Source organism: Limulus polyphemus, unplaced genomic scaffold (genome assembly GCF_000517525.1).
Source record: "Limulus polyphemus unplaced genomic scaffold, Limulus_polyphemus-2.1.2 Scaffold29, whole genome shotgun sequence".
Classification (NCBI taxonomy): Eukaryota; Metazoa; Arthropoda; class Merostomata; order Xiphosura; family Limulidae; genus Limulus; species Limulus polyphemus.
Genome location: NW_013665639.1, coordinates 857,001 through 872,740, shown reverse-complemented (window position 1 = coordinate 872,740; position 15,740 = coordinate 857,001). Strand labels below are relative to the sequence as shown.

Sequence of the window (15,740 nt, the reverse complement as noted above, 5' to 3'; positions counted from 1 at the left end):
TTACCTGGATGGATGCTTCTGCTCGAGGTTTAAAGCGTGTATTTTCTTGATGTTTCATGTATATTTTGAAAAATGATATTTATAATCTTAGTATTAGGTAATGTGGGTTTTAGAGCTAGAGTTTCATAGGGCAAACATACTTATGAGAACACTGGTATTCAATTTCTGAACATGTCATAGATATTTTGTAACGTTCTAGGGGGGATTTGGTTATACGTTGTTTTATAGTACAATACCACGCTTGTAATTTAGGAAGAACGTCTTGTATAACCAAACAAAATTAGCGTTAGCAGCCAACTTTTATACAACTTGCATTATCGACAGTAACAAAAATTGTGCATAGTGAAATATGTGAAAATCATGTGAAATGTATTTGATAATACTAATAACAATGTAGCTCTTATTCTGACGTCCAATACTAATAACAATGTAGCTCTTATTCTGGCGTCCAATACTAATAACAATGTAGCTCTTATTCTGATGTCCAATACTAATAACAATGTAGCTCTTATTCTGACTTCCAATACTAATAACAATGTAGCTCTTATTCTGGCGTCCAATACTAATAACAATGTAGCTCTTATTCTGATGTCCAATACTAATAACAATGTAGCTCTTATTCTGGCTTCCAATACTAATAACAATGTAGATCTTATTCTGGCGTCCAATACTAATAACAATGCAGCTTTTATTCTGACGTCCAAACTTTTTCAGAACAGTCACAGATGTTCCTGATATATACAATTGTAATTAATTTGGAATATTTCTACAATTCTTAAAGATATATAGATACGGATGCAATGAACATATTCTGGTAAAATATATTTTTAAAAACCACATGTGTACTTAACGCAAGTAAAATCGCTTAAGATAAAAGTTTAATTCATATGTAATGACAACATATCTAAAGCATTTGAAAAAAAAAAAAGCAACTGAAAGTTAATACTCAACTTAAGCTAAATTCGTACATTTGATATTATGTATCTTATAGCCTGATGTGTAGTTCTGAAAAAAAAAACAAAAAAAAAACACTTTGCCTGGAAAATATTAAATCCGGACAACGTTTCGGCTCTCTTGCGTTTCTTCCATGAATACAAACGCAAGATTGCCTGCCAAATCGTTGTCCAAATTCATAACCTATTGCACACAGTCACATGTTTTAACAAAAGGGGTCAGGATTTTTGTTATTTTCAGAATGGTTTTTCATCCCGAGTTGACTGTTAAAAGTAATTTTTCAAACCATGTTTAGACATTAAATCCTGAGCTTTTTTTTTATCGAATCCATAAAATATGCATGTTAAAAGAAGAACAGCGCTATACTTTCATAGATTACTTCGCTGATAAAAGCATTCACTTTCATGTATTTGATACGATCAGAAATGTACGTCTAATTTTGCTATGTTCAAAATCAATGTATATCTTATTCATTTTTGTTGAACGTTTATGTGATATTTGTCTTTTATATGTTTCAATCTTATTCTGATTTTTGTCTCTTCAATTTCAGGTATGTGATAGCCTTTTGCGATGGTATCAAGCTTAGTGTTTTGTATAAACGTTCGCAATACAATTTTATGAAATAATTTCAACCCCTCACTTCTCTCACTTTCAGGATAAAAAATAAATAAAGGAGTTACAGAAAATGTACTTTTATACGTCAAACAATCATAAAAGAAAACGTGTAGAGAATTTCCTAGAAACTCTCTGATATGCATAAGCTTAAGATATAAGTGTGAAATTTTCAAACAATAAAATAAAAATAAAGATTTTGTGCATAGTGGATAATTTAATTTGTAATTGCTTAAAAGTTTACACCACCTGCACGATAATACTATGCTATATACAATCGTCGGTCTGAAATATTCCCCAAATGAACTTGTTACAGATATGTGTGTGGATGTGCATACTGGTATATTTCATCAAGCACAAAATGTTAGCAAATAGATAATATTACAGAACAGAGATGAATTTATTTAACTTGCATAAAGTCTGAAATCACATTCAAATGCAGCACAAAATGTAACAAGTATATGAAGGTAGATTTATAGGACTATCGTAAATCATTGTTAGGCTCAAAAACACATTCTAGAGTATGGAAGCGGTACAAGGTTTCATAATACATTATAATACATGAATGATATTTGAATCATTCTCTAATTGACCTAAAGTTGACAGTGAACAGACTAGAACAATATCAATAAACCTACTTTAGTGGAAGATCAGATATTGAAAGATTCAATAATCTAGAGGGCATCTTCTAATATAAGGTGCATATACACTTAAATAGACATCATAAATGTTTGGCTACAATAAAAACATACCATCGGGCATGTAGCTATTTCCACAATCATTCAATCAATCAATTATGAAAAAACCTACGTTTTGCAGTCAGCAGGCACATAAGACTATATTACATCCAGTCATCCAATGCGTAAATAGGAATTTATACATTTGAAGTTTATATTTGAGTTCGTCAATCAAAAGTTTTATTACTTTTTACAGTTACTGGGCTCCTAAGTTTATAAATCAATCAATCACGAGATACCTAAAAGATTGTTAAATTACTGAGCATCCGGGTTTTAATTTCACCCAATAAACAGTATCTGTTTAGTAAGTAACTGGGCACTTTAGCATTTCACTTTAATTAATAGTTGTTCGGATAATTGTATCAAAGAGCTAACTCGTATTATCCGAATTAAACACCTAGTTTTATAGGTCAATAGCTATCAAGGGAAGGTCCACAAGTGATGGCGAATTCATTCAGCAAACTAAAACTATTCTCTTGATAACAATATTAGTTTAGACCGAAATATAATTTTTATGAATTTCTTTAAATATCTATTAGTTGAAAAATAGCAAGTGATTTATCAAATATAAAGAAAACAATTGTATCTGTGAATTATTTGCAACTGTTTCCTTTCCAGCGTCACGAAGGTATTTCTTTAAAATCAGTAACGCTGAATCCTGATGACAGATCTTTCTTAGCATAAATATATTAGTTGGAAAATCTCGGGGAATTAACTGTCTTCATAAATACTGTGAAGCTCAGTTACTGTGTAGATTTACTTTCCAGAAATGCTAGTTAAAGAAGGATGTAACGAAGATTACTTCAACTGATGTATTATAATAGAGAACTTACTCTATTATACACATAATGGAATCTCTCACAGTAGTTTAGGCTTAGGACAGCAACGTCAATATTTTTTTTCTCAATGGATCTCACCTTAGCATGACTGACGTAGCAACTAACTAAAGAAACTCGTATACCATAACGACTCGGAATAATATTTTGAATGCACGAGATAATAATTTTGTGATTAAGACCACGTTGACATAGTTGAAAAATGATTTGTGATACGGACAATACAAATCAATCAATCAAACTTTGAGCTAAAATTTTCATTTAAGAGTTTACGAGCATTTATCACACAATTTTAACATAGTAATTGGTTATTTTATTTGTTTAGTTAATACAGTAATTTTTATTGCATGTTTAGTTTCAATCACTCGTAAGAAATGATATTTTTCAAGTTTTCTGAATTAGGTTTACACTTATGATGATCATCAACATGTAGTTTTATTTCTGCACCAACAGCGTAATGAAGAGCATCAGACATTAAACTTATAAAGTGGTAACACGTGACATGTAAAACGTGTAATACACGACGATAAAACATTATAACATTTATAAACCTATGTCACGCTCTGTATATTCTATAGTTCTTGACACGTGGACCTTCTTCCATTTATACTCACATATAACTCCAGTAAATTCATAGACATAGAAAGTTTAAGTCTTTTTACACCTTCAACATATATTTTGAGCTTAGGTTCTATTTTTCACTGTGAAAAAAATGGTGAAACAATTTCAAAACTAAACTCTTGATGTAATAATTAAAACCAGACTGAAAGATTATTTCAAATGTTGCACATATCTACCGCTTTACCCACCAACAAATGAGTGACACAAATCCAAGGTTACTTTTTCGCTATTTCATAAGCAGATTATCTCGTGTGGTTCGAATTGTAAACGAAATACAGCCCTGTTTTACTGACCGACAAATTGATTAGAAAAAAAAATACACCGTAACACAAACCGTGCATTTATACATTCACCCTCACCCACTTAGATCAAAGGTACATACTAGTATATTAGATATTCAGGTCAAAATATATGCCAAAAGTATGCTCTTAATCAACAAGCTATACAGACAGATAGATACACCAAACACAATTTTTCAAGGTGAAAGAACATTATGTTCATTCCACTTAATTTATATTATCTGAAATTAAATGTTTTTTACTTCATTCACTAGATTTTTTTTTATTTAAGAATGCTTACAGATCATGAAAAGCTCCAGACAAAAGAAAAACATGAGTTGGATTGTGTTTTTACGAACTGCGGATAGCCTTGTACAGAAGATTAAACAAATACATGCGTATTTTCCGAACTGCAGAGAACGCTATTATAACATTACATTGTGCAAGTAGTTTTCTGAAGAATAAATATTTATACAATCATTTTTTACGAATAAACCAAAATCAACAGTTTTGAAAACGTCAGACGGTTAACATTGTATTCATTAATATCGGATAACACTGTATTCATTAATATGACTATATTTACAGTTACCCATTACACAGTGACTTTTCAATATAAAGAAAACATTAACAACATGAAATAATTATTTATAATTAGTTAAAAATAAAGTAAAAAAATAATGGAAGGTCAAACTTAGGTTTAAGAAACATTTGTGCGAACGTATCAATGATTTTATTTTATTTTTACTTTGGACTTCAACTTATACATGTCATTTGAAGGAGAATAAAATTTACCATCGTTCGGTGATTACGACAGGCAAAGCCATTACGGATATCAGTTGTGGACTGATTTTTCCCCTGTACTTGGCTGATGCGGGAGTTATGGAGAGGCTGAATGAGGAAATGTAGGCAGATCCGGCATCAGCATACATGGGCAGAACATGGCACAAAGAGAAAAGGATAGTGGAAGTATAATACCTGGGCAGGCTTCCAGTGCACTGTCCATTTGCCAGGATTACAACCTCAGTTTGAGGCAATGGAATTATTAACTGATCAAGTCCTCGGCCAGTTTTAGCCGCTTTCCCTTGTTACAACTAACCAAAATTTTTTATAAGGAACCTACACTTTCTTATATAGGACCGTGTTAAAGTGTTGATATCCGAACCATGGGACCCGTGCTCGTGTTACCAGGAGATGGTGATGCTGTGCTCGTCGTTTCGGCAGATAAAATAGCCTCCGTCTCAGAATTGGGACTAGGTTGGGACATTGTTACCACGGTTGTGATGACACTACCACTGCCTGGCGGCGAACTTATAGCAGTTACCATTGGTGTCGGATTGTTCAAACTTGACCTAGAGAGACTAATATTTTGATGGTGTGAATCGCTGGAAGGAGGTGTTCTATTTGACATAATCCGTACTTGAATATCATTCAGTTCTTCATCTTGATCTGATGTTCCTACTCCACTGTGTTGCTGAATGAAGAGGAAAGTTGACAGGTAATTCGAATAAAAATAGTTATATAAGTAAAGCATATATACATATATATGACAAACGCAGCCCTCCAACTAGGAGATAAGATTAAAAATATTACATGACGGGTAAAACAATAAAATATACTTACACCTCGAAATAACCTCAAAACAAAATGCTTTTAACTTTGCCAGTGAGTATAATACACTAACACTGAACAAAGTACAGAAGTAAAGAATTCATTACTTTAATGTTAATTTGCGCTTGTATGAGTTGAGTGTAATTTTTGATTATGTTAAACAACTGCTTATGGTGGATAAATAGGAATAAATTTTGATGGATAGGTTAAAGCAAAATTTTCACTTTGTGAGCCAGCTAAAATGCCTGGCCAAAGAGGATTATTTATGCGAAAAACAACAAGAACAAAAACAACAACAACAAACAAACGAATGTTATACTTAAGATCCAAATGAAAATTAAGTCAGAATTATCACTTTGATTTCAGTCAACTATAATATTTGTTTTTCCTAAAACACAAAACCAGTTTTGTTTAACTAGTTTAATTAATCTAAAACGTAAAAATATTAACTCATTGTAAAACTTTCCCTACAAATTATTATTTTTTCTTAAGAAAATTACCAAATATTATTTTGATATTGTCCCACCAGGGAGCATCCTCTTTCTTTGAAAGTTTCTCTCATTTATCTTAGGGTTTTACGAGCTAATAAACGGCCATCTATGGAAATCATTCTATCATAACTCTTCAGTGCATTTTGATACCATAATTAAGAAATTTAGATGGAAAGTTGACTTTTTCCTATTATTTTTTTTTGTTTGTGATATCCTCCATGATGTAAGGATAATTTTTGAGACAATAAATCGAGGGAAGTTCAATTTTCAGAAACGGTTCAAATATTCTGTTTTCGAAATATAACCCTATTTCAGAATATCTAACTTTTTAGGTGATTTTGTACAAGCAATGGAGCATATGAGGCTCGTCATCTTTAAAAGTAGAGATTAGACATTAATTTAAGTAAAACAATTATTTATTTTTTAATATATCTTTATATAATATCGTTATTTTTTCTTACAAAGTTGTTCAGCAAATCTGATGGTAGACTTCAGACAGGGTTAAAGGGCTTGTAAAATAGAATGTTTTGAATGTGCAGATAAAACCGTTTCATTGTGTATTAGTTATCATTTATACTCAAGTTTTAAATATAACATTTTAAGATTATAGTTTTACATACTTTCCATGTTGCTATGGTTTTAACACTTTAACTTCTTTGTTAAAAAGTACGGAAAATATTAACATTTAGTACATTTCCAGAATTTTCCACAGGTTAACTGCTTTGTAACAAACATGAATAAGTTAGTAATATCAATATTAACACAATATTTCTGTTTCTGAATATCAATGTCTACTTATCTTCATGTGTAACAGAACTTAAAACCTGGTGGTCAAGAGAGAGAATTACCTACCTTACTGGACGTTCTATCTAAGACGGCCTGCAAAAAAAAGGGAGAGAAATACGTGCAAATGTTGGACCAGGAAGGAGGAGAGGATTGAATATTATCGAGCAGGAAACAGTAACCAAGATAACAGAACAAATTAAAATACCCTTGCGTACTTAAAGATCGACTTTACTAGAACTAGTAAAAGTTTTATGAGATGATTTTCGGGTATAACTTTAATAAAACGTGACAGTTTAGGCCATGCAAAATTAATTATCTGATTCATTAATTCAAACGAAATGCTTAAAATGAAGGATTTTTTAAACCTACTAATTCTTTGGTAGTTTTTTGACACTGTATTTTCCAATCGGAATAACGCTCGAGTTTTTCCGCCGTGCTTAGGAATAACACCTGGGATTCAATAGTAGAAATGCACATTGATCTGACGAGATTTGGTGATTTGTCTCTGGCGAAGAACTTGTATTATCACGCAGAAAAGTAGATCCACTAAACTTTGTAAATGTTACATTTTCACTCTTTTAAATAAAATTAATCATGTTCATTCTGCTAAGATATATCTTTTGTCATGTAAACAGGAAATAACCAATTATTTCATGTTTTTGACAAAAGTATTTATCATATCTAACTTTGTCAGTAATGCGTATGCGTATGACGTAAGCGAGACAATGGCTCAATTTTTATACTTGTCACATTCTTCTCGTAAAGTACGTATGTTAAGCAAGATATTTGAGGTAAATTTACTGCTAGTTTTTGAGTGTTATGACAATTTAGTGTTGTCTGTTTCATTTAGTGACGGGAATTTTGTTTGATTTCTTGTTTTCATTCAAAAATAGTGTTGCTTATGGTAACTTTAATTTCGGTATTTCAGTTTCAAATGCCACACTGACACTACGTTACTTTAGTCATAGCCCGGCATGGCCAGGTGGATAAGGCGCTCGACTCGCAATCTGAGGGTCGCGGGTTCGAATCCCCGTCCCACTAAACATGCTCGCCCTTTCAGCCGTGGGGGCGTTATAATGTGACGGTCAATCCCTCTATTCGTTGGTAAAAGAGTAGCCCAAGAGTTGGCGGTGGGTGGTGATGTCTAGCTGCCTTCCCTCTAGTCTTACACTGCTAAATTAGGGACGGCTAGCGCAGATAGCCCTCGTGTAGCTTTGCGCGAAATTCAAAACAAACAAACAAACTTTAGTCATCAAGTTAGTGTTAAATTTGAATATGAAATTTGAGTCATGTTGTTGAAAGTAGTTCAAACACGGTTTCTAATCGCATCCGAGGTGTTTTCTATAAGTAGACGGAAAAGGCCAAGTGATATTTGGAGTGAATGTCAACAATGACATAATTTCTTTTATGACAATGTGCTAAGTGAAACTAAAACTGACGAGAAAGGATGCAGTTTAGAAAGAGCATAATTAAAATATAAATGCCAACGTATGAATTTACAGCTCCTTAGAAAAGAACAAGTGAATATTACGGAATATCACTGATAAATTAATTAGGTCATTTATTCAATAAAACGTTAACTTTTTTCCTACAAAATATTAAGAAAAGTTTTTAGGCTACTGTCGTATATACAGAATTAAAAAAAAAAAGGTAAACAAGTGAAAGAACTAGATGATTAAATTTGTATGGCCTAATAGAAATTCCCAATGATATTTAGATATACGTAAATTAAACTACAGTAACACATTGTATCTATTTTTATTTAATTTCGACAAGTACGGTAATGGATACAAAGAAGCCTATATGTAATCATTATTATTATTTTGCTACATTCATCATACTTAGAAAAATACATAAGATAAAAAATGAGCTATAGAAATCTATAACTTTATTAGATGCTGCTGTTAACCAATTTTCACACTTCTAGTTCATTCCTATTTCACTCCCTGAAGAAGGATAACCTACCTTTGAAAGAACCCACGTTATCAAGTTTTTGAATTGTGGCGCTTTTGCTACTTTAGTAGTAGCAGTGAGAACCGTTTGATATATATATATATATATATATATACATTCGTTCAATTTCATAAGATGCACATGTGATTGTGTGAGTGTGTGTTAAAAGCTACTTATGAAATAACGCGTGAATTGTACATGAGGTTTTACAACAAACATTATAAACTTATTTCAGGCTTTCATCAGTTTGTTCACTCAAATGTTTTCAGAATATGATAGTTTATGTCATGTTAATGAAATGCCATTAGAACATACTTTTCGCACTTATTGCGCACGTTAAATTGTGTTCTTATAACATTCATAATATGTAAGTTTTAATAACGGCTAAACCAGATAGTGAAAAACAGAATACTTAAATTGCAACACAACGTTCCACCAAGATAACGCTTTCTTTACCTGTTTCACCCGAGGATGCAAAGTTAACTTGCAAAGAGATTGTGTTACAATTTATTTATTATTTTTAAATGTCTACTATTTAGTTCAAGTATTTTGAATGTTTTAAATGTTATATCTGAATTTCATCAAAAAATATTTCAATTGTACTGAGAAAATGTAATTTAATATTACAACAAATAAAGAAGCTTGGTTTGTGCAACAAATATTTAATTAGATATGCAAGTAAACGATAAAAAAGAGGTCGAAACAAAAGCTATCAAAATATTGCTACTACTTAGGGAATTTTCTAAAAATACGAGTAAAAGAACGCAGTAAAAACATCAGTGAAAAGTAATGTATCATGATGCTAGCACGTGTTCCCCAACTTGCCGCATTTTTTAATAATTAATTAAAGGTCAAAAACAACAGTTTTATATATTTTTTTTCATCCATAAAGTTATAATTTTAACATTTTATTTTAAAATTCTGTGTAAAATGGAACAGGAAATGATAATATTTTGTTACGAAGTTCAGAAAAGCTGATTTTTTAAACAAAGTTTAAAATAAGCAAGTATAATACTGGATAGTGGATCATAATAAAAGACTTATATGTTAGTAAACCGTAAGTTAGGTAGCTGATAATAATTTAAATGAGTGGTGATTGATATATTATTGATACCAAAATTCCACGACTCTTTAATTTGTGGTGAGAAAAAAAAACATTAAAAAAAGCCTAATATGATTAACTAAAAGAAAACTTTAATTCGTTGAAATTCACGTAGATAAAGATTTAGAGACTAATATGAAAACGCATTGTTTTCCATTGCCTTAAGGCTATTTTATAGTTGACATAGTTGAACAATAACAGTCAGGACCAATGAAGATCATTTCGTGCAAACCTAAGCTAAATACTTCCTTTCCCTTATAGCGATTTTAACAGTCAAATACCAAGGTACATTATTTGTTTATTTTTATTGATACATTTTCTATTATTTTAAGGGAAGTAACTTTTACTTCTCGACAACTTTGTTTGATTGTGTGTGTAAGTTTACCGGCAATTTGTAACAAATAATGTGAATTAAATATTCGCTTACTGCATTTGCATTAAATAGAAAATCAAATTAGTCAATTCATTTTGTTACTGTTTTCTCTCGTCTAATTTTTGAATTAAGACTTTTTTATTCATTTCATATATTCTGCCAACAAGAACAACAACAAGAATTTGCGTAAATACAGAACCGTAAGCAAAGATAAAAATTACCTGATATTTTTTTCTTCCACAGCGTCTTCCACAACAGGAACATAAAGGATTATCATTAGATGATAGAGATGGCGCTGGGGACAGAGGAGGAGTGGATGAAAGTCGATTTGGTTGACCATTGTAGGGGACATCAAGCTCTACAAATTCTCTGTCCTGTTGGTGTAGGAATGATTGTTTATTACGTGAGCGACGTCTCACTCTCAGAACTTATCAGATAATTTAAAATTTAGAGAAACGGCGAGTAGGGCAATACCCCCTTTTTTAATGATTAATACCTCAGAAATAAAAGTATAGGTTAACATTATTCTAATTTGTGATAATAAATTAAACAACGCAGACTAGTGTTTAATACCAACACAAAGATACTAACTTGCTTATACAACTGATACCTCTTGATATTTCAAAACTGCCGAAGTATTCCTCAAAGGGTTAAAAATAATCACTTGTAGACCTTTCAGCAAAGTTAACCTATGATTACCATCTTTTTCCCTAAAAGTACAAACGTCAATCGCCATGCTTGTGGTATACTTAGATAAACACGAATTAAAAAAAAATATTTCCCGCCCTACTCGTGCGTAGAGAAAGTATAAATAAGTTATCGTTTGAGAACAATAATTTTAAACCAATCAAACGAAAAAACATTTAGAAATATGATGATCAAATTAAAAATCGGAATTCTGTACATGGTGTTATGTTGAGTTTTTTTGTAAGCTTTTAATAAAAGATACCAGAAAATGCTTTTACATATAACATTCTATAATACATTTTTATTTTTTAGATATTCTTTCCGATGAAGCTGGTGGTAATGAAATATTAAGCAAGATATCCTTTAATTTTATTGTCCAACAGTTGGCTAATGTCTGGATAGTTAACTTTGAATAGGAAAAGGAAATAATGATTTATAATTTTCCATAATAAACGCTTAGAGTCCTTGTCGTAGCACACGTGTTGTTGCGCAGACCTAGGTAGCATAGCGTAGGGCCGTGGTTTCGATTGTATTTTAAAGTATACCTGGATTAAGCAAAATGGGTCACGTTAATATCTACTCTTTATGTTGATACAACTGATAGAGAAATACCTTATGGTAGCTCTTTTTGTATTTAATGATATAGATAAATTAAACAAAACGGGTCACTTTACATTATAATTTTTTCTGATGGTACAGCTAGGTAAACAAGTAGCCTATGCTAGTGTCTGTTGTATTTATCTAAATGATAATAAGAAAGGTTATTTAATTTTTACTGTTTCTTTTCGTACAACTGTGTAACAAAATAGCCTACGTTAGTTGCTCTCGAACCTAAGAGTACAGCTAAAGTAAAAAAAAAACACAGTTTATATTAATTTTTATTCTGTGTTTGGTACATCTAGCTATATAAACAGCCATAGTTAGTTCTTATTGTATTTAATGGGTTGAGCTAAATTAAACAAACGAGGTCACATTTTTTATGATTTTGTCAGTTGTTACAGCTTGGTAAAGAAAAAGCCTATGTAAGATCATGTTATATCTAATGGTATAAGTAAATTAAATTAAAAATATGACGTTAATTTGTACTTTGTCTCTTGATAAAGTTGAATAAATAAATAGCTTATGTTAAATCCTGTTGTATCTATCGATTTAGCTAAAAACGAAACAAGCCACTTTAATTTGTAATCTCTGTTTTGGTACAGTCGGGTAAAGAAGTAATATATATTAGTTCTATTGTATCTAAAGGTATAGCTAATTTATAAAACCATCTCATGTCAACTTCTATCCTGTTTGTTAATACAGCTAGTTGTAAAGTAAGCCCATGGTAGTTCTATTATATCTAAAGGTATAACTAAATTATAAAACCATCTCATGTCAACTTCTATCCTGTCTGTTAATACAGCTAGTTGTAAAATAAGCCCATGTTAATTCCTGTTGAATCTACTGGTATAGCTAAATTATAAAACCATCACATGTTAACTTCTATCCTGTCTGTTATTGCATCTAGTTGTAAAATAAGCCCATGCTAGTTCTATTATATCTAAAGGTATAGCTAAATTATAAAACCATCTCATGTTAACTTCTATCCTGTCTGTTAATACAGCTAGTTGTAAAATAAGCCCATGTTAGTCCCTGTTGAATCTATTGGTATAGATAAATTAAAAAAAAGATCAAGTTAATTTCTACAAAGCCTGTTGGTTCAGCTAGGTAAAGAAGTAAGAACTATTAGTATCTGTTGAATATAATGGTGTAGCTACATTAAACAAAACATGTCACGTTAATTTTTATACCGTATTATGTCGTTCGGTAAGTTTACGGAATTACAATGCTAAAATCCAGTGTTCGATTCCCCGCGGTGGACACTTCAGATAGCGCAATATGTTTTTACTCTAAAACAAACAACCATTGTCTGCTGGTACAGCTAGTTAATGAAATAGTATATTGTAGTTCCTGTTGTATGTAATGGTATAGCTAAAGTAAAGAAAAGTGGTCCTGCTAATTAACTACAAGTGTTGATACGACTAGGTAATGAAATAAAATATGTTAGTTCATCTTGTATTTAATGGTGTTGCTAAAATAAACAAAACACCTACGCTAATTTATACTCTGTCTTTGCTCCGCTAGGAAGAAAAATAGCCTGTGTTTGTTTCTGTTCTGTCTAAATTAGATTCTGTTCTGTAGCTAAATTAAAATATGTCATGTTGATTTATACTATGTCTGTTACTTCAGCCAGGTAAACGGACAGGCTATGCTAGTTCCTAATGTTTCTATAATGATATAGTTCGTTTATGATGGTAAACACACATACATATATATATAGGAAGATACTGCTTGCTTTTCACATAAATCAATTCCGAAATATAAGAATTCGTAGTAAATCTGGTTCCGTGAATAAAGAGATTATCTACTTTTACTTGGCTTATTCTTTCGCAAAATGATATTATATTAGGTGTTTTATTAAACCAATTTTTTTTTCTGACCATTTTAGTTTTATTTATCAACGGGACAAAAATTTTGCATATTTTCTTCCAATTAACAAACGAAAATAATAATTTTGATTAAAACAATCGTTTATTTATGATAGTTATAGATAAACAACGCTGAGAACGTCTACTGTGTACTCATTGTTTCGGAGGCATTTATGCGTTATCACAATACCCAATTATTTTATTGCAGTCTTCCAAATAAACTGTATATGTAATATTTAAGTTTGGTCCTTGGGTTCTACGGAAATATTCTTTATTAGACTTGACGACTGAGGTGTCTGCTATATATATATCACCCTTTTTAAATCAGTACTTTCAAGTGTTAACTACAATATATTATAATTTAGATTATGTTGTACTTTACAAATTTTAATGTTTCACACTAAGGTACTTACTGTCGTTTTTTCGAGACATTGAAGAAGATGATGATGTTGAAGTTCAAAAATATCTTCCGTGACGTCTTCAATTTCCTGTCCAGACTCTTGTGCAGCAATTCTAGCTTCAGCTTCTTTCTTCTTGTTAACAAATGCTGCACCACTTTTTGCCTTGGCAATTCGAATTCTGGCCATTCTTGATTTCTAGGGGGTAAACAGAGTCAAAACTGGGTTTTAATTGGGTTAAATAGTTTAGATGAGTTGATGTACGAGTACGTTTTAATGGTTTGAGTATAAATGAGTCTTTGTAAATATCCCGTGGCTTCTAGAAAACTTTATTTCCCCAAGAATTCCTGTTTTAAGCGTTCAATAAAAACAAACCTCGACTATTGTGAGTTTATTAGCCTAAATTGTATATTAGCCCTGAAAAAAAAAATTTAAAATATATTCAAATATAGTAAAAATACGAAAATCCATTATTTCCTGAAGTTTACGAAAATAACGTTTTAAATTACAATTGTGTACCTAACAATCTACAACATTCTAACAAATTTACTACCAGTATCTAAACTCGTAAGTTAGTATACTCGAAAAACAAAAACTAGCTTCTCATATTAGTGTCATAAACTCCACCTATAAAGTTTATGATGTTGTTTGAAGTTAAGCACAAAGCTACACACAATGGGCTATCTGTGCTCTGCCTACCCCGGGTATCGAAACCCGGTTTCTAGCGTTGTAAGTCCGCAGACATACCGCTGTACCACTGGGGGGCTAAAGTTTATGATCACTAATAACCGTCTTAGTTCAACTAGTTTGAAAAATAGAGAAAAAATATCCATAATAAATAAATTGTAACCAAATAAAACTGGTAACTTCTGAAATTAATCAACGCCTGATGATTACACAGGCCTGCGATGATTTTATTGTTTTGAAATTGTTAGGTATTCTACAGTAACTTCTGTACACTGAATCCGAAAACGATATCCATTTTTCTCCATCACGTACAGATATTTCACGAAACGTCATAACACAATAAAAAAAGAAAGACCACAACACGTAGTTTTGATACTACAAGACGTAGATTTGAGAAAAAAAAAATCAGGCTGAATTATGATGCATAGTCGTTTGACATCAATGTTCTTCCCTTTTCTTTAGTTTGTTTGTATTTTTATTGACAAACATAATAATAAAAATGTTCATTGTGGTAAACGAAATAATAATTTGATCTAAGTGAGAGTTTTTTATTTCTTCCCGATTTGTAAAGAACCTTTACGTGATAAGAAAAAAATAATATTATTTTCGAAATCTGCGTAGCTGAATTATGAAAAATCCGTTATTAAACCAAAACAACTTTTATGAAGTTTAAATTCGCAGGCTTGTGTTATTTTGCACATTTTTATCTATGATAAATGAGAGATTCATAGCTGATTATGGAATATTTCAGGAATTATATAATTTGAAATCTAAAAGGAGTTAAAACAAATCATTGTTGTTAGTACACATACACACATATATATGAGACACTGAGTAACAGAACAGAATGATCTGTTAACAACTAACTGACTCAACCAGTGGTTACTTATCTAGGAAAGAGGATGAGTTACACAAAGCTCTCATCTGTCTATATAAATAAAATAAGAGTTTTGTCTGTACATTGCTTAGAATAGTGTACTTTTTGCATATCTTCACGTTTCATACACCAGAGAAGCCGAAACAAGTCTTATCTCAATTTCTGTCTGTCTGTCTGTGTGTCTGTCGGTAACGCTCGCGGACGTGTTTTTGTTCGCTTTTCACGGGAAAACGATTGAGTGCACCGTTTTCGATTAAACTTTTTTTCTG

At 31.4% G+C, this 15,740-nt stretch overlaps 1 protein-coding gene across 2 annotated transcripts in view; it reads right to left on the bottom strand.

The window, feature by feature from the left end:
* Positions 1-247: 247 nt before the first annotated feature.
* Positions 248-15,740, bottom strand: part of LOC106459640 (potassium voltage-gated channel protein Shal-like) — a 121,652-nt gene continuing 106,159 nt past the window's right edge. The window contains exons 3-6 of one of the 2 annotated variants that reach the window (XM_022386401.1): positions 13,923-14,105; positions 10,576-10,728; positions 6,993-7,019; positions 248-5,512 (exon numbers count right to left, since the gene is read on the bottom strand). In XM_022386401.1, coding sequence (XP_022242109.1) covers positions 5,183-5,512; positions 6,993-7,019; positions 10,576-10,728; positions 13,923-14,105 — 693 coding nt within the window. In that variant the 3' untranslated portion in view covers positions 248-5,182. The remainder of the gene's footprint in view (positions 5,513-6,992; positions 7,020-10,575; positions 10,729-13,922; positions 14,106-15,740) is intronic. The other variant, XM_022386406.1, reaches the window with a different exon arrangement.